At 42.5% G+C, this 21,052-nt stretch overlaps 1 protein-coding gene across 2 annotated transcripts in view; it reads right to left on the bottom strand.

Moving 5' to 3' along the window:
- LOC101746314 (CUB and sushi domain-containing protein 3) overlaps positions 1 to 21,052 on the bottom strand; it is a 74,750-nt gene that overhangs the window by 16,309 nt on the left and 37,389 nt on the right. For both annotated transcript variants that reach the window (XM_012696068.4, XM_004932752.5), the window contains exon 3: positions 1,703 to 1,915. In XM_012696068.4, the coding sequence (XP_012551522.1) occupies positions 1,703 to 1,915 (213 nt within the window). The remainder of the gene's footprint in view (positions 1 to 1,702; positions 1,916 to 21,052) is intronic.

Genomic DNA, 21,052 nt, shown 5'->3' on the forward strand with positions numbered 1-21,052 from the left:
TATTAATGATAGAATAAAATGTACTACTACTTTGTAGAACACATTATTTTTCACAAATAATGTCGCGAAAGCACATGTCTAATTATTACAGTTATACCGCAATAAGTGTTATTTTATTTAAAAAAATAAAACAACCTCAAATATCGTCGACATTTTTGTTAAAGACCCGAGCGGATCACACATCGTGAGCCCGCATGGGTAGAGCTACCTGGTCAATTTTCATGTTGGTGAAACTGTAACCTCTCTACAAAGAGCAACATTAATTCCTGGTGGCTCTGAAGCGCTTTTATATGCAACAATTAGTGGGTCTCTTGGCGTTCTACTACCGCTTACATCAAGGGAAGATCATGATGTCTTTCAACATCTAGAGATGCATATGAGAAGTGAAAATTCACCATACCACATATAACCTGTTTCTACCGTGAAGCAGTCGTCCGTTTCGATTTAACGGACATTTCGTAAAAGAATTAAGATTTAGATCTCAAAGTGGGTAACGGTATTCACGTTATGTTGTCCAAGGACTACTCCGGTGGATGCCAAGCTCAACGGTCCAGCAGAGATCATATAAAGGCACTTTGCTTAAAAAATAATGCATGTTATTGTTTTTTTTTAAAACTATACTTTTAGTACTAGCTAATTAATATTTTCAAGCAAACTATTAAAACAAAAAACTCGACGGCGTAAAATGGGTGATAATGATTATTTTTTATTGTAAAAGGGGTCTCGGAAATAACATGTTTATATGTAAAGTTGAGCCCTGATTTACGCTAACTCAACTTATACTTTTATCGCTCAGACCCACACATCGCGTAAGTCCAGGGTATTTATTGCTGTAGGTACTTGCTTAACACTACAGGTAAACATTTGCATCCTGATCAGATTAATTCTTGGTCATCATCAAGGGTGTTCTGCTAATTGTGTTTGTTGTGTTTTCTCGAGGAAGTCGACAGGAAGTCGGAAGCGGCCATTGTTATCATGTTAATTAACCGGTAATTCAATACCTAACCAAAGTTTTATTGGTGAATGATACGAAGTGGTGATATGCGACCGACCGCTTAATGTTTTACGAATTTTAACGCAATTATAGTAACTAGAGGTCCCGCAGTAGTCGAAATTCGACAATAATTAATTGGAATTTTAAGTTTGTACACTATTATGATTGTTTATTATACTTCTATAAACACAAATTTCACTAAGACTACTCATCACCATCATCTTCATGGTGCGTTGGAGGAACACATTAAGATCCCTCAACGGCATACCGTCGTCTTAATCATGAGCAATCTAAAATCTGCCTAAATGTTAGTATGCCTCCTCAAAGAAACTCCTCTGAGCCTGAATTAGAGCGAGTTGCGTGGAGATTCCTTCCATCAATCTGCTTACTCTGATCTAGAATAAGGGCGCAAAAAGCTTTAAAGCATCCTCCTTGGGATCTTCATATCGATCCCTAAGCCAAGGGGGCAAGACGTGGATGAATTCTACTCTGATTCTGCTCACTTTAGATCATCTAAGCCTGGAATCGCTACTGTTGATCATCTTAGACAAAATAGTCAGATCGTAATTGTCTAAATAAAACAACTCGATTGTGTGCCGCTTTGTCTAGTGTCAATCCATCTTAGAACAATTACGCTTGAGTTAAGTAATATGTGCTTTGTATAATGGTGTCAGGATATGTCAGGTATCATAAACAGAAAGAACTCACCACAACAAGGCTTCCCGAAGTCCAAACGAACGAGTTGCACCATATACGGCTCGAGGAGGTTAACGTACCACCAGGGCACACGCTCTTGTTTAGTCAGCGAGCAAGTCTCAGCGCTGAAGGTAGCCGATGTGCTGCCGTCCAACGCACGCTGTGGTACTCCACTGTCTTCCGTTGAAATTTGCATTGGTGCCTTCCCGGCTGCCACGTTTAGAACTGAAAAAAATTATAATGAAAATATTAAGCAATGTATGTAACGTTTTTTTTCGGTCACATTGCCCGCCGACAGTCAGATAACTTGGACAAAGTGATTGTGACGGGCAAAGTAGAAGGAAAGAGACCCGCTGGTCTGGTAGCGCTGGTGTAACCAAATAACCACCCTAACTGGGCTGCCAGTCGCAACCGTCATACGAGAAGCTGAGGACTGGATGAGAAGGAAACAGCTCACGAGACAGACCACGGTCAAGTTTCAGGGACAAGACCTTCAGTAATGAAGAAAGCGAAGAAGAAGAAGAATGTAATGTTTCGGAATATCTTTAAATGAAATAGTGTTTTATGTTTAAGAATTTTACTAATAATAATAATAATAATAATAATAATAATAAGCCCCCCTAAGTTCCAACCATACGTCCGAATCGACCATCAGATTCACGTGGGGGGTGGATACGTGATATGAAACTACTGGCACGGCTAACATGGCTCTGGCAACCCATTAAATATGGAGACACGCTTAAAAAGTAAACGTATAGGGCCGCTACACGGGGGTGATCGCCGGGGCGCACCTGGAGCTGACGCTGGGTGTGGCAGCATACGAACCGTCAGCGGAGAGGAGCTGAATAGGCGGGCTCCCTCCGGGTCACTCGAAAATGCTACAGCCAACCTGAATTCCGACCAACAAACTGCACCTATAGCCACACCTGCCTTAGATGTTGCGCAGGGGGTGAATACCCTTTTACCTGCGTCCACTAAGGCTGGTAAACCACGTGTACGTATGAGATGGACAAAAGATGTAAACATATTCATCATGCGTACCTACTATCGCGTCACCAAATTAGAAACAGATATGACCACATATAGGAAATTACTACATGAACATTTTTTAAGACAGTACCCCCACGTTATGGTTTCAGAACAACGAGTTTCAGACCAAAGGCGAGTTATTATTAGAAATAGAATGCTTACCAATGAAAAATTAGAACAAATAAAAGAAGAAGTTAGGCTAGAACTAGAACAAGTAGATATCTCCCTACAAACACAGCCATCACTTGCCGAGCTGCAAATAATTAACAGTATAGACCAAACTCCGCGACAAACAGTGGTAACAAGTACACAATCACCCTACAACTACCTAAATGCAACCGAAATACAAACACCATTTAGTACTCACGTATCAACGCAAACTGAAACTACTATACTATTAATGGAGACTGAAATAGAAACTTTACAGACTTCAGTCCTCCCAGATTCATCCACGGAAAAATTCAAAGAAAGTTTACAAACAGCTATAATAGAATTTGCGGGTTTAGACCCTACACTCAGACCTCGACTCCCTAAGCTAAAATATAGTTTGCGTCTTGCCAAATTAACTCAGTTTTTTAATAATACCTTACTGCCTGTGTTTTTCACTGATGAATCACAATTAACCGATATTCATACACTTATATATTGTAGTGCCCTAGTAATAACACGAGAGCTTGGATATAACACCGAACCACAACCCAAACCCCAACGCATTAATAAAAAGCCAGCTTGGCAAGATAGACTGGAAAGAGATATAACGCAACTTAGATCCAATATCGGTAGACTAACACAATATTTAAATAATAATAGATCAAAAAAGATAGTAGATACGGTGAACAAAATTATAACTAACAATAGGATACACACCGGTCATGACAATAACAATAAAAGACCCGAAGACGCTCTGGACACACTAAAACAAAAGTTAGCACTAAAATCGCACAGACTAGCTAGATATAAAAAAGCACTTCAACGAAAAAACGACAATAAACTGTTCCATACCAACGAAAAAATATTTTATAGAAACCTGAATACAAATAAAGAAAACCTGACAAATAGTAACATAGAAACTCCAGCAATACATGATTTGGAAGAATTCTGGGCAGGTATTTGGGAGACAGAAGTACACCACAACGAGGAAGCACCATGGATAACCGAGGAAGAAAGAAAGTGGGAAGGCATAGATGAAATGCAATTCAAAGACATAACGGAATCTGATTTAAGATTCGTCACAAGCAGGTTACATAACTGGAAATCACCAGGAATAGATAGGATTCACAATTACTGGTACAAAAAATTCACTACACTTCACAAAATAATAGCAAAAAATTTTACCAGCATTATTCACGGACAACAAAGCACACCCCCATTCATAGCTAAAGGTATAACATACATGCTACCTAAAGGCAAATACACATCACAACCATCACAATATAGACCCATAACTTGTTTACCTACAATATACAAAATTCTCACATCAGCTATAGCCCAAAAACTTACTACTCACATAGAACAGCACAGTATTCTCGCTGAGGAACAAAAGGGGTGTAGAAGAGACAATATGGGATGTAAGGAGCAACTTATTATCGACTCTGTAATTCATAGACACGCAGCTACCAATAAAAGAAATTTACACTGTACATATATAGATTACAAAAAAGCTTTTGATAGTATTCCACATTCTTGGTTACTATACATTCTAAAAATATACAAAATTAATCCTGTTATAATAGACTTTCTCAAAAACATAATGCCTCTCTGGAAAACGACACTTCACCTAAACACAATCACTAGTAGAGAAATAGTAATAAAAAAGGGTATATATCAAGGTGACTCCCTGAGTCCTCTGTGGTTTTGTCTCGCCCTAAACCCTATATCACAGATATTGCAGAATTGCAAGGCCGGATATAGATTAAAGCATGATAGCACTGAAACTTGTATATCACATTTAATTTACATGGATGACATAAAGCTATATTCAAAAACAGCAAAAGAAATGAAATCACTAATAGACGCTACGGCTAATTTTAGCAAAAACATCGGTATGCAATTTGGTTTAGATAAATGCAAAACTATTCATATAGCAAAAGGAAAGATCCAGCCAGGCAATTACACAGTAAGTCGAGATGAAATAATTACAGCTATGGAACCGAATGACTTGTATAAATACTTAGGATACCAGCAATCAAAAGGAATAGACCATAATAAATTGAAAAGCTCTTTAAGGGATGAGTATAAGCGTAGGGTACATATTTTAAGTAAAAGTAACTTAGCTGCCAAAAACTTAATAAAAGCAATAAACACATATGCGATACCTATATTAACCTACTCCTTTGGGATCATAAAATGGACTAAAACAGATATCAATAATATACAAATAGCAACAAGAACTATACTTACTAAACATAATTGCCTACATCCAAAATCTGCCATAGAAAGAGTGACAATCAAAAGACAGGATGGAGGAAGGGGCCTTATCGACATATTTACCCTATGGACCACACAAATATCTAAATTACGATCATTTTTCTTTGAAAAAGCTAGCAGTAGTCAAATCCACAAAGCAATAGTTAGTAATGATCTGAACCACACACCGCTAAACCTAACCCAAAATTTGGAAGTAGGTAATGTAGAAAATAACTCTGAAAACTGTAAAATAGAACAATGGAAAAAGAAAACACTCCATGGCCGACATCCTCAAGATCTCGAACAACCGCACATAGACAAATCAGCATCAAATAAATGGCTCACTCTTGGATTCCTATTTCCAGAAACTGAAGGCTTCATTATAGCAATCCAGGACCAAATCATTAACACTAAGAACTATAAAAAACATATTATCAAAGACTCTACAGTAACAGACGATAGATGTAGAAAATGTCACAACCAACCAGAAACTATACAACATATCACTGGAGCATGCCCTAATCTTGCACAAACAGACTACACACATAGACATAATCAAATTGCAAATATTATACATCAAAGACTAGCTCTCAAATATAAACTCATCCCGGACACACATACACCATACTATCAATACACTCCTAAAACAGTTTTGGAAAATAGCACTCATAAAATTTACTATGACCGCGCAATACTAACCGATAGAACCATACACTACAACCGTCCCGATATTACCGTACGAGACAAAATAAATAAAATAACTTACCTCGTCGATATAGCTGTCCCTAACACTCACAACCTACAAAAAACAATAGCAGAAAAAATACACAAATATGCAGACCTTAGGGATGAAGTTTTAAGAATCTGGAAACAACAAAAAGTATACATTGTCCCGCTAGTATTGTCCACAACTGGTGTTATTCCAAAACATATACATCATGGTTTGAAGCTCCTTGACCTAAAACCTAGCACCTACATACTTCTTCAAAAAGCTGCTATATTAAACACGTGCAGAATCGTACGAAAGTTTCTGCAAATAGAATATGATCAACCACATAATGCAATAGTTAGCCAACCCCAAGAAACCGTGACATTTACTTGACCGAGTCCGTAAATGTCACTAAAGTACTACCAGCATAAGCTGAGAAAAAAAAAATTAAAAAATAATAATAATAATAATAATAAACATTTATTCCAAACACAAATTAAGTACAAAAAATAAATAAAAAAAGATAACAAAAATAACGAGGCTTGGAAATGGTTACCGGCTCAGCAATGCCTAACAGTATCGAGACAATCGGTACTGCGGCGCTGATCTTCCGCCGGCACCTGCGGAGTGACGCGCACACCAGCATCAGACCGACCAATACACACCATTGTAAAATATATTAAAAAATAAAAAGAACATGAGTAATAAAAAATAAAAAAAAAAAAACAGTTATGAAAAGGACAACAAAATGACATTATTAAATTAATTAAATAAAAATTGCAGTTGCAAAGCACAACTGATTATAGTACGGAGTAATTATATTTGATATTTTCGAATTTTTCCTGTATATTCAAAAGATATACTTTTAAATTTGTTTTAAAGGACCTTAGCGTTCTCTGGTGCCGGATAGGTGGAGGAATATTGTTCCAGCATTTAGAGGCCAAGTAGCGGAAGCTGCCTCTAAAAGCAGCAGAGCAGTGTCGAGGAGTCGCAAACACTTGGGAGCGTTGTCGCGATTGCTTACCGCCATCTCCTAAATAAGTCAACTTAAGATATAAATAATTCGGCGTTTGCAATTTTACGACTCCAAATAATAAACAAGCAAAATGCAACTTCCTTCTCAACTTTAAATTCAACATTTTGCTTTGATTAATTATCGACGTAACATGGGATCGTGGTGGGATGCTAAAGCAAAATCTCATGCATGCATTCTGTACTCTCTGTAATATGCGCCCAGTTGAATTAAGTAATCTTGGTCCGTATACCACGTCCGCATAATTCAGTTTCGAGAGAATCAGTGTCTCAACGTCAGTTGAATCCGAAGTTTTTCACTGAGATAATTGCGGATGCGGTACAGGACCTTCAAGCGATAGAAGCAATGGCGGACCATCTCAGTGACATGATTCTTAAACCGGAGACCTGCGTCCATCAGTAGGCCCAAGTTACGCACCTCATATACTCTCTCAATGGGGTCATTTCGAATATTTAACCCATTGAAAGGTTGTGATGGAAGCTTAGACAATCGAGATTCATTTCCAAACACAATATATTTAGTCTTGCTGGGATTTAAGAAGAGTGAGTTCTGTTCCGACCAATTCGCCACTCTATTTAGGTCCCCTGTAAGTTTCTCAATGGCCATTGTAAACTCGGACATCTTAAAAGAGATGTACAGTTGAATGTCATCAGCATATATATGGTACTGACAATGATTGATATGACCAACAATATCTGCGCTGTAAAGGATAAATAGTAAAGGGCCCAGGATCGAACCCTGTGGTACACCATTAATGACGTTAGCCATGTTGGATCGAACATTACCCTCACCGCGACGAATTTCCACCAATTGCGATCGTTCAGTCAGATAACTTGAGAACCAACGAATGGTATCCGCACTTAAGCCGTAGAAACTCAATTTGGCAAGAAGAAGGTCAATGTTCAAGCTGTCAAATGCTCGAGAGAAGTCCAGAAGTACCAGAACCGTACACATACCCCGATCCCGTGCAGCAAGGATATTATCCGTCACATCTAAGAGAGCAGTTGCAGTACCACGCGATCTCCGGAATCCGGACTGATACTCAGGCAATATGTTATGTTTCTCGAGATAGTCCGTCAGCTGTGAAGATATTACTTTCTCTAGAATTTTAGACAAGCAGGGCAATATACTGATGGGTCGGAGGTCACTGAGTGTCATGGCATTAGGTTTCTTAGGAACAGGACGAACTACAGCAGTCTTCCAAGTGTAAGGAAATATCGATGTATTAATTGACATATTAACAAGATTGGTGACAGAAGTAAGACTGTAGGGCAATGTCATACACAACATTTTAAGCGAAATATCATCAACACCCAGAGCATCCGACTTCAGTTGTTGCAAGATCTGCAATACAGTACATTCCTTTACCCCGGACAGATTAAATTGTGAATCAGAGTAACGATGAGAGTTAAAATAGTTAGTATTGGATATAATAGAAGAACAATTGATTACATTAGGAATTTTCAAAAAATGATCATTAATTTGTTTAGCATCGTTAAAAATTAATGGTAGTTCATGGTCTACAGGAGGTAAAATATTTGTTTTCAAATTTTTCCATAGGATAGAGGGATTATGAATCTTATTGTTAATGTTAAAATTAAAATAAGCCTTTTTCTCACTTTCTAGGGCTTTTTCCACCAACGACTTAAGGTCCTTATAATAATTCAGACTACTCTCAGTCTTACTAACAGTATGACGTTTGTGAGCTTTGTTCCTAAGTTTCATCATCAAGCGAATGTTGTCAGTAATCCAAGGATAAGAGTATGTTTTACATTTAATTGTTTTTAGGGGTGCGTGCAGATCAAACAAAGTCAATATGACCGAGTTAAAATTATTTAGACAGACATTAATGTCTTCAGAGTTAAAAATTGCATCCCAACGTATTCGAGTAAGGTCACTTTCAAAAAGGGTGTCATCAATGTTCTTGAACGGCCTAACAGTGACTATGTTTGCTGGCACTTTCGGTCTCCTGCAATTTATCTCACAAGACAGGAAAGCATGGCTATTCAGATCAACAATTCGCTCAACCTGAACACATTTACTAGCCAAATTATGTGTACAGATAATATCAATAAGTGTTGCACTATGATCAGTAAAATGTGTTGGCTCTGTAATAAGTTGGTCCAAACTACATATGTGAAAAAAATCTTTCATTTTATCAGTTTTAATGTCATTATTGTTCAAAAGGTTTACATTAAAATCGCCTAGCAAGACCAAACTATCAAAATCTGACAAAGAAGAAATAGTATGAGTCAAAGAGTCGAGAAAAACATCAACGTCCTGCCAAGGAGGTCTATACGCCGTACCAAATGCTATTTTCCGAGTGTTAACAACCAAGCTCAACCACATCTGTTCAACTGATTCCTGTACGAGAGTTAACTGTATGGGCTTAAATGGAATGCCTTGCCTGACGTAGAAACCCACCCCACCACCGCGTCCATTCTTAATTTTGTCCGATCTAGGTATATGCTTTAAGCGATAACCGGGAACAATCGAGGCCCGGTTTTCCTCACCGCGCCTTAGCCAAGTCTCATTGACAGCCAGTATGTCCAGATCATGATCTATCAGAGCCACTATAAACTCATCATGATTTGTATTTAGTGATCCCGCATTATGAAAACCTACCTTGAGCATATGTCTTGGCATTAATGAGCGGAAAATACTATTAGGGCAACATAAGTAAGGAGGATGTATCTCCACAATTTAAAATTCACAATGCAGAATTCAACCAAATCATTAAGAAAATAATATAATGCTATGGCTCGCTGAACAGTCATCACAGCAAACAACCATCGAGGATAAATACGTAGCAGGTCCTTCAAATTCAATCCCCACATCAACCCACACCAGAGAACACCACAATGATTCCGCACAGTAGAAGTATATTCATTAACGTAAATAAACTCAAAAGATAAGCCACAAATCATTACGTCATAATGATTTGAAAAACAATTGTAATATTGATTGATAATGATAATAATAAGTAATAGAAAATACAATCCATAACAATAAACAAATTGGAACACTGATAGTGACATGGTTATAAATAGTAGAATAAAAGCAAAGCACCTAGTATTGCTTTCTGAAGTTTTTTTTTTTTTTTTATGATTGAAGGATTACTGGTGGCCCGGAGGCCTTTCCAGTTTCACCAGGACAGGTGGGCGAGCAAAGGCTCAGCCAGGAGGGGTGGGATTTGCTAACAGCTACCCGAGCGCCTCCGAAGGAGACCTAACAGCTCAAGAGCAGCTGCTTCGCGAATGAATCTACTACCGGATCGGAATCGCGACCCGCTGAGAAGATCCGGCGAGAAACTCAGCGAGCTGATTCATGGGTTAGGTTGCACGGCGAACTCTTTGTCGAGTTCGACGAGTACGGTTACCGAGGTCCCTAAGCCTGCTCCTAGAGCTGAAGGCGTCTAGTGCGAAGGTTATTGGATCTGATGGATCCGTAAGGACGTGTCTAGGGCGTCGACGGTGACTGGCTCCTGCATGATCAGGATTCGGGGAGTAGTCAGCGGCGGCTACGATAAGGCGATTATCATGACGCATAGCCTTATCGAAATACCGTTCCGACGCTGACTTCATGTATTTCTGTATAGATTCGAGGCCCAGGTCGTCGTGTAGGTCAACGTTCCTCACGAACCACGGAGCTCCGACGGCTAACCTGCAAAAGCGGGATTGTAGAGATTGAAGGGTGTCTATGTGCGTGCGGGCCGCGTGAGCGAACACCACACTCGCGTAAGTCATGACGGGCCTTATGCAAGTTTTGTAAAGTGTCACCTTGTTCCGAAGGGACATTTTACTCCGCTTACAAATCATGGGGTAGAGTCTACCGAGAATAAACGCGGCACGGTCACGGACTGATTTTATATGCGGGCGGAATGTCATCGATGCATCCAGGGTAACGCCCAGGTACTTGACCTTCCTGGCCCAGGGTATGGATTGACTAAAGAGAGTAATCGGGGGTGTGAGATTCCTCCTCCTAATACGGGAGGAAATCCGTGTGGAGCTTCCCCTCTGAAAGAGCACCGCAGTACTTTTCGCTGGGTTGATGTCTATGCGCCATTTTCGGAACCACTGTCCTAGGGCTAGGGCTGCGCTCTGAAGCTTCTTCGCGATTAGGGACTTGTTTCTACTGGAATAGTAAACAGTCGTGTCGTCGGCGAATAAAGCTAAATGGGTCGGCGGCGACCGGGGAATATCGTTAACGAATAAGCTAAATAGGAGGGGTGAGAGGACAGAGCCTTGCGGGACTCCAGCTGTGAGAGGTCGTGGGGAGGAGCGGGTTCCCTCGACTCGATATCGAAAAGAGCGGTTCGACAAGAAGTCCCGTATGATGAGCACGAGACTATCCGGCACACCCATGTTGAATAGTTTGAAAATCAAACCGTTGTGCCAGACTTTGTCGAACGCTTTTGCGACGTCGAAGAAGAGAGCTCCCGTGTATAACGGTTTTGGTCGATTAAGCCCCACAAGAATGTGCTCCGTGAGGCGGTGCACCTGTTGAACGCATGAGTGATTTGTACGGAATCCGAATTGTTCATCGATGAGAATGCCCTTGGATGAGACGAAGTCTCTGAGGCGTTTGTAGAGCAGACGCTCATACAGTTTGCCTAGAGACATGAGGAGGCTAATCGGGCGGTAGCTCGTCGGATGATTTTTTGGTTTACCGGGTTTATGTATGCCGATAACGTCCGCTTCTTTCCACACCGCGGGAAAGATACAGTTCGCCATAGCGGCATTGAAAATAGATGCCAACATCACGATGAGTTGGACGGGTAGAAGTTTAATAACGCGGTTGGATATACCGTCGGAACCGGGAGCCTTGCGAGGACGTAGGTCTTTGATCAAGTCTTTAACTTCCATCGGGGTGACGGGTGGTAACACATCAGAGGGTGGCAAGGAGGCTCTGCGTTCTACCTCACTGTCTACTAATTCTACATGCACAGGGTCCACGGATTGAGTGCTGGGCGTGCACTGGGTTTGCAATGTATCGGCCAGCAGCTCTGCTTTTTCGTCATCATCGAACGCCGTGAGTCGGCCTGAGGGGCCTACGAGGGGGGGCATAGTTACTACCGTATCCGATTTGAGAGTACGAGCTAAGCGGTAGTAAGACCTTTGAGAGGGCGCGAGTTCTTCTAAGAAATCAGACCATCTGGCATCTCGGACTTCGGCGATGCGAGACTTTACGTCGCGTTGTAGGGCACGCATTCGAATACGATTTTCCGCGGTAGGATACCTGTCGTAGGCGCGTATCGAGGCGTTCTTAGCTCTAAGGAGTTCCCTAATATCGTCGGACAATTTGAAGCGGTGAAGGAAGTCCTCCGCTACAACTTGTTTCGATGACCTATCTAATGTCGAGGTGATGTGTGACGTTAAGATGTCTATGGCTTCAGCGGTATCCTGAGGAGACGGGGTAGAGTCCGGGCTAAACGGTAGCGATGGTGGATCAGATTCAGCCAGGCTGATGCCCAGCGTGTGCCAATCCACCACAGTCCTCGTGACGGGAACGGAATCGGGAGCGCGACCGAGCTTCATAACGACGGGACGGTGGTCTGAATCTAACTCTGAAACTACTTCGATCGAGTGTAAGCGCAGAGTTACGTTTTTTAATAACGCTATGTCGAGTATATCCGGGCGATGCGCGATATTTAGCGGGTAGTGAGTCGGGATTAGCGGAGCGACGATATCGAAGGCGAGATTATCGACTAACGCGTCAAGCCGCCTGCCATTCGGGGTTGTGGTGTGTGAGTTCCACCTAATGTGTTTACAATTTAGGTCGCCCGCCAGAATGACAGAGCTCCCCATGCCGAGCAGTGCCTCGATATCACTGCTTAGAACGATCTTATCTGGTGGAAGATAAACGGACGCGATAACGATCGGCGCGTGTCCCGTCAGTGAGATTCGGCACACTGATGCTTCGATATTAGCGAGCGCGGGAGGATCGAGTGGGACGCAATGCAGGGCTCTTCTATAGTAAATGACGGTACCACCACCACGAGCAGAGAGCCTGTCGTTCCTGACCATGTTATAGTTCGCGATTTTAGGGTCACGGCGCGCGGGCTTAAGTAGGGTCTCCTGCACTAAAAAGATATCAATTTGATGGTCACGCAAAAAGTCAGAAACCTGATCACGCTGATTTGCGAGACCGTAAGCGTTAAAAAATCCTATCGTTACGGATAGGGGCTTTATTCTACTTATATACGCCATTGATTACCGGCGGAGTGAGGGGAGGACGTACGTATTTAATGACGCGTATACGTCGGCGTATTCTTGCACAACGGCGATAAAGTGTTGTGCAGTGGAGGCAGAGCGAATGGCGTCGCCCAAAGCGTTAACGCGCTCAAAGTTGATCGACTGAAAGAAGTCGATCGCTAAAGCGAGATTGTCGGACGCGGTCGGAGGGCAAGTCGCGGGAGAGGGACGAGTCGCGGGGGCGGGACGAATCGCGGAGGAGGGAGTTGTAGCCGTGTTCATGTACGGCAGCGGTTTCGCCCAGGCCGAGACACTGGGCACCGGCGCCGGAACGAACGCTGGCTTAGCCTGCGACACAGAGGGTGCCGAGGCTTTGATGTCTGGGCCGGAAGCTCGGAGGCGGTTTTGGCGGGCGACGCGGCGATTTATTTTCGGGGCTCGGGGGCATCCGCGGTAATTTGCGGGGTGACCCTGTGTTCGACACAGGACGCAGCTAGGCGGTTCTGTCGCGGTTTTTTGATCGCGAGTGCATAGGGCCGTGGCGTGATCGCCTAAGCACTTGACGCATCGGGGGCGCGCGTGACAGTTACGGGAAGAATGCCCGTATAATTGGCAGTTATGGCACTGGCTAGGTGTGCCTTTCTTGTGTGGGGTTTCGACTGCGATTCCGGAAAGGCTACAGACCGTTCGGATGTTGAATATTTGCTTACCCTCGGGGGTAGGCTGGAGGGCGACGAGAACCATATTATATGGCTCCCTTCCGCGGCCTGTGTGCATGCGGTGTACGGAGTTAACCGGTAGGCCTTGTTCGAGAAGGTCGGCCTTGACGAGCTCGGCATCCAACTCTTTAGGGATGCCACGTATAACGGCACGGAGTTCGCGCTCCTCCTGGAGCGTATATGTGTGGAAACTTATACGCTCCTTACGGAGGTAAGAAGAGAGGGCCCTATGGTCGTCGGATGTTCGAACCTTAATTTGAATGCCGTTCGCGAGGTTACGGGCATTCGTAAAATTGATATTTTTGGCCTTAAGGGCCAGGGAAACTCGTTCCCAAGCTGCCTTCTCTTGAAGGATTACCGGGGGAGGGGTAGGGGTCTGGGCTTTATTTTGTGCCACCGGACGCGGCGACGGAGTGGCACGGGCTGGAGGCGCAACGGGAGTCTGAGGGCGGGGGCGCGACGCGTTCGCGGCTTTGCTAATTTTAGCGGCCGCGGGAGCTCGAGACTCCGCGGCACGCTTCTTACCCTTTTGCACCAGGGTGAATCCATCCGTCGATGAGGCGGGAGCGAGGTCGACCTCCATCTCCGAGTCAGAGTCGGAGGACGAGGAGGCGGGCGCAGGTGACCTACGAGTAGGTGTTTTGGACGGCGCGACGGAGGCCGCGGATGATCGCGCTGCTGGAACGGTGACCACGGCGGACGACGCAGCAGTTTTACTCGCCAGTATAGGCGACGCGGGAACGGCAGGCACGACGGAGGCTGCGGTGCTCGATGCAGAAGCTTTGCACGCAGGTACAGGCGACGCAGGAGCAGCGAGCTCGGTGGAGTCCACGAGAGGGCTCGCAGTGTGATCGGCCTTGAAGGCCTGAAACTCGGAAGTGAGCTTTGGGTAGCGAAGCCGGAGAAATTCCGCAAATACAGCGTCCATGATGTCTACGTGCCCAGGTGGGGCTACCCTGGGTCTTAGAAAACACTCGCCTTGCGGCGAGGCCCCAAATTCTCGGACCTGAGCGGTTCTATTGAACACAGGTGGCGATGCGGCACGATTACTGCAGGACAAAGAAAAATCACAACAAAACGGAAATTACAAAAAGAAACAAAACAATTAAACACTTCCAGGAAGACAGTTTGTCGGCAGATGTACCACGAACACAGAAATAACAAAAGGAAACAAAACAAATAAAAACTTCCAGGAAGAGCACTTAGTCGGCAGATGTACCACGAACACAGGCCGCGCGAACAATGGCCGGGCTAACAAAAGCCGGGCGAACAAAGGCCGGGCGATCGAGTGGTCGATGAGCACGTCCGCGCGTGACGGGTGCCTCTATCGGAATGCTTTCTGAAGTAAAGCAACACTTAAACATAAGAAAAACATTGTATATAATAATTTTTATTTTTATCAAACTATATCTGGGCCAAAATGCTTCTTCAAGTCGGCCTGAACTCTGATTCTAAGCGCAGGAGTACCATCACCACGACGAATGTAAATTCGTCCGTCCTTGGTCCAGACATACTTCCAGCCCTTGTCTTTTCCCTTTTGACGGGCAGTACCAAACAGTTGGCGGTTATATGCGGACAAACGTTCATTTAAATATACAGTACGGACGGGGCCAGGTACATCTAAATCAGTAGTGGAGAGGTTACGGCGCACGCGGGCTCCCTTCAATAGTGCATCGCGAACCGAGCGACGAGCCAGTCGTACTGATAGTATACGAGGACGATTCTCGTCGCCCTCAGTGAAGTTGCGTCTTACTGCACCAATCCGCTCCGCGTGGACTATATCGCACACGTCAAGTTTTACTTCTAGTTTTACAGCCACAACCTGGACTAAATGACAAGCGCTTTCTTCACGGACTTCCGGCAAACCAATTATGTCAATATCGTTCCTGAGCAAGTCCTGGTCGCGTTCACGCAGCTGCATGCGAAGCTCAGCCACCGTGGAATCCAAGTCAGAAGCTGCTACTGTTGGGACGATCTCCGCTAGGCGAGCCTCAAGACCCAGCACACGGGCTTCCACCGCGTCGATACGTCCATGACAGGACTGGAGAAGCTCCTTAAACTCAGCGATATCTTTTCGGCAATTTCTTAAGTCAGTTCTTAGGCCCACCAGCTCATCCTTAAAAGATCGAATTTCTAAGCCAAGGTCGACATGGGACTCCAGCGACCGATTCATCGTGTCTGCATCAACATCGCACTCGTTTGAAGTCTGATGCACCCCGACAACTGTCAACCCTCGCACAGGAGTTGCAGCATTATCCCCACGAGGTACCTTCGCTAAGCAACTCGGGCAGATCCAGCCCCGAGGCGCTACTCCCGTAGAAGGGATTGCCACGCATCCTTTATGAAAATTGTCACTGCATTTACTACATCGCGCACAGTCCGCGGTTGACAAGAATTTTCCACATGCTCCACACTTTGCCATTATTTTGTGCTTTACAAATGGACAACAGGAATATAGATGTTAAAGTAACCTGTGTGATTTAATATTTTGGGCGGAATAAATAAGAAATATAAGTGTCCTTTTGTTTTTTCTTTTGTGTGGGTACCGAAACCTTGTAATATTGAAACTAATAGAACTTTAGGTTCGTATTTAAAGTTTTATGAAGAATAACCTTGTTAAAAATTATCACAAGCACTATTTTAATAGCGTTATACACTATTAAAACAACCCAGCAACAATACACACTAGTTTTACCACGAATTTAACTAAACAATAACAGAGCTGATCAGTACAGATGCACGAGCGTGACGTCACTGCACGAGCGTGACGTCACACGTCAATAAGACGAAATGTTTTAAATTACATAAATAGAATATTTGTGGATTTGTTTTTTTTTTGTATTGTAAAAATGCTATTGATGTCCAAGAACATCGACAGCTATTTAAGATCAGATTAGCTGCAGGTTTCCTCCTCTTTTTTTATAGCTTAGATTGGTTTACGAGCTCACGGCCCACGGGGTGTTAAGTGGTTTTTTCTCTTCCCGTGGGTGTCGGAATGAGCGATTAAGAAAATCACTGGTAAAGAAGCAACAACGTTCCCTGTTTATTATATCAGGGTATCAGGATTGCCTTGCACTTGTGATAAGTGCCTGCACGGGCTCCTGAATTAGTGATGCGCTTTAGTTTGAAGGTTGAGACTGCTGCTATCAAATACTCGATCGCATGGTTCAAGGTCAGTGGTTTCATTCACGTACTGATAGCTGTGGACTGTGTTATTTAATTAACAGCATCTAGGCCAAGAACTGGTCCACCTAAGCATGTTGCAAACATGTTGTTTGGTGGGTTCAACTCTTACACGTAGACACTACCCGTGGACTGTGCTTTTAGGTACCCCAAGCACCGGTTATCGTAAATTAACCCACAGACACAGCCCACTGAGTTTCTCGCCGGATCTTCTCAGTGGGTCGCTTTTCTGATCCGGTGGTAGATTCTGCGAAGCACGGCTCTTGCTAGGATTCGTGTTAGCAACGTCGTCAAGTTTGAGCCCCGTGAGCTCACCTACAAGCTCGGCGAATCTAGATTAAACCCCGAGGTTACTAGAATAGGTAGGATAAAAAAAATTGGGACTGTGAACTCATGATTCAACCAATCAAACTCTTGTCGCAAATAATAAAAATCTCACGGCCGATGATAACAAGCAATAGGCATCGTAAAGACGATCTCACGGCTATTTTGTGGCGTAGCAATGTTTTTCGGTTCGCGTTACGCCTGGCCGAACACACTTTCCATCTCTATTGCGTTTGGTGTGCTCCGCGGCTGTCCCACTGCCACACATTCGCACTCCATTCGCGATCTGCGCTCGTTAATCTTGTGATTATTTTATTAATTCGCTCTTTGGGCGATCATGAAAAGTACATAATCACACTATTATGATACTTTTTATTGCCCTTGTATGCAGATGAGCATACGGTCCACCTGATGGTGAGGGGTTACCGCCGCCCATGGACTTCAGCAATGCCAAGGGCAGAGCCAAGCCGCTGCCTACCGCTTAATACTCTCCACAAGGCTCATTTGAAGAAGGACATGTCACAGCGCTCGGAAAACACCGTGGAGGGGAGCTTATTTTGTTGTTTGTTATGCGAATTTCAGGCAAAAACTGAACTGTGCGTGGTACGATTAATCTTGATTTATTTATTTCAATCGGGACTAGAGTAAGATTTTTATCGCTAATAATGATATGCTAGCATCGCAAGTGGTAATTATCGCTCACGGACAGATTCGAAACGCGGCCAAATCATAAATCTGTAAATGTCGTTTTCCTTAGATAAAAAGACGTCACTCCTTGGCCCGTGAACTAATTATATTCTATCAGCCCACAGACGTCCACCGTTGGATATAGGTCTCCCTCAACCTTCGCCACAAAGATCGGTCCTGCGCTGCTTGTATCCAGCAAATCCCCGCGAACCTCCATAGGTGGTCGGTCCATTTTGTGGGCGGCCTACCCACGCTGCGTCTTCCGGTACGCGATCCCGACTCAAGAACTTTTCGACCTCAACGGCGACCATCCGTTCTACGTCGCTATTATACTCGTAATCTATCTCTATAAATAAAAATGAATTGCTGCTCGTTAGTCTCGCTAAAACTCGGGAACGGCTGGACCGATTTGGCTAATTTTTGTCTTCAATTATTTGTGGAAGTTCAGAGAAGGTTTAAAAGGTAGATAAACGAATGAAAATTCTCGGAATTAAATAAAAATCACAATTTTGTTTTTCCTTTGACGTGTCCCCTGTCGGACGGATTCCTTTTGTTTGTTTTAAGTTTATTTTATACAAAAGTTTAGTTCTTTTATTTATCGATTGAGGCACTACTATATGTCCAATAGTAAAAAGCCTACAAATAAATAACCTTTAACTACTACAAGTTAATTTGAAATAGTAATACCGCTTTATTATTTCATTTAAAAAAATTAATAAATACATGCTACAGCCGAGAGAAATCCCCGTGCTTGTTTCAAAACAATTCTAAAGTTCTTTTATGGTTATGCGCACGCGTGTAGAATGAGTATTTATGTAACTAGTTAACCTTATTAAAACTAAAATCTGCATACGTAAATTACTTTGTACCGTATGATCGTAGGGCATATACTCTGTATATTATAATCAAGTATACCATTTTGGACGTTTTAAAATCAGTCATTAACCTACCACCGATTCGGAATGAAGTTTTTTCACCAATGTGAAGAATTGGAAAAACACTTAAGGTTGGCGTGCAATTCGACTCGAATATATCAAAAATTTAAAACACTTTAAAAGCCTACTAAAATTGCCGGAAGCAGGAAACAGGATCTGCACAAATTTAAAACTTTCACGGTTTAAGCCCACGTTTTTTTATTGCCCATCGATACTATCTATCTACGATTCGCGAAACCTGGACTAATTACAAATCTGCGTGCACTGTTATACTGTTTGAAGCACAATTTCAAAGCACGCGGCTCTGTCAAATGAAGAACTTAACCTAACAATAACTGCCTAATTTATTTCAACTAAGTAGTTGTCCCCCAGTAATCGAAATTCGACTATAGTTAATTGAAATTATAAGCTTGAACATTATTATGGTTCTATTGTCATAGACTATTATACTTCTATGATCATATATTTCGTCAAGACTACATACATACACTATTGACAAATGACATTAGAGACAAACAATATTAATTTATTCTCAATTTGCTTATAGACTTTAACAATAAACAAAAGAAGTGAAATGCGTGTGTGTCAAATACATGGTAGTGTGTGTCATGTTTTTGTCATTGATTTAATGTATTTTTTATGCTAATTTAAAAAAAAGATTAGCAATCTGCATTCCTTCTCTATATTCTCTATAAGTGTGGGAAATTTCATTCTCCTCCGTCCGCGCAATTTTTGTAAAAAGGCGTACAACATTTTTGCTTCACGTATTAATAATATATACATATATGTATGTATACAGTATACAAAGTTGGAACGCAACGAGTTACTAGATCAGTCTCGTGTCCAACCATACCGTTGGCTGTTACCGTGGCGAACGAATTAGCATGTTGTTATCTACAGTTACCACGGGACACCTGCGACCTGGAATCCAACGGATAACCCGAAGTAAGAGTATACCACGGTATACATATGTAAAATATAATATGCACAAAAAGTATTCGTCGTGAACGATAATCTGTGGCTTAACAAAATTGAGCAGTTTTGCTTGATAATATGATTCTCGTCAGTCTATAAATTGATCCCCGAATGTTTATTTTTTCTTCTTATAAAAAATCGATTTTTTTTGTATTGTATTATAAAAATCGATTATATCGATTCGCATACGGTTATATTTTTCTGGAAATAGAAGTGACTGGTGCGATTGGTAGTGGCCTACTTTTTGTTGTTAACGTACCAATGCAGTGACGCATTCCAGTGGTAAGGGCGGAACAGCTGTTGGATTATTACATTTAAGATTTAGGAAATGTCCCGAAGTGGGCCCGGGAGGTGTATCTTGATGTCTACGAGCTTCGGTTTTTATTTATTTATTTGGATGGACGCAATTGATAGCACGTATGTTACTGACGGCTGTCCGCGCGAAACAACTGATATTATAAGCAAACTAACTGTACCCGTCCGCTTCGCTGGGTATTTAAAATTAACATTATTATTTCTCACCCCCACAAAGATTCTCATCATTAACGCCCCCGCAACTGGTGTAGGGACTTCAACACTCCTATTATAAATATTAGCCTTTGCATTAAGTACCTACATGTATTTTCTACATGGATACCAAGTTTCAAGTCAATCGGATGCATGGTTCAGTAGTTATAACGGAACATCCGTAAAAATCACTGTTTTATAGATTAGTATAGATTGTTAGAATTTTAGAGTATACTTACATACAAATGTATTAATATTTTTTTTATCCGAATTGCATATCTTTTTACCAATTTAAACCATCACCTTTGACCCACGGACCTAATTAAGCATTATTTAATTCACACAGCTCTACGTCTAAAATAAATATAATTAATGCAATCAAGATGACTTTACTCTGATGACGTCACTCACCCTAAAGAAATAATTGGAAACCGTAGAATGCAATCACGAAAATAGAAATTCGTTACGTCATTACATAAAAGAGTTACGTCATGGCTTTTTCCCACAGAAACGCACGACTTTCACGAGACCACATAAAGGCTGCGATGATGATGCGATCGGGGCTGATGGGCGTTTGAATGGATGTCTTCTGATTGGTGACGCTTGCTTACGCCCGCTGTCTCATTAGCAGTTAGATAATCGCCACAATGCTGACAATCCG

The sequence above is a fragment of the Bombyx mori genome, chromosome 1, assembly GCF_030269925.1.
Source record: "Bombyx mori chromosome 1, ASM3026992v2".
Taxonomy (NCBI): Eukaryota; Metazoa; Arthropoda; class Insecta; order Lepidoptera; family Bombycidae; genus Bombyx; species Bombyx mori.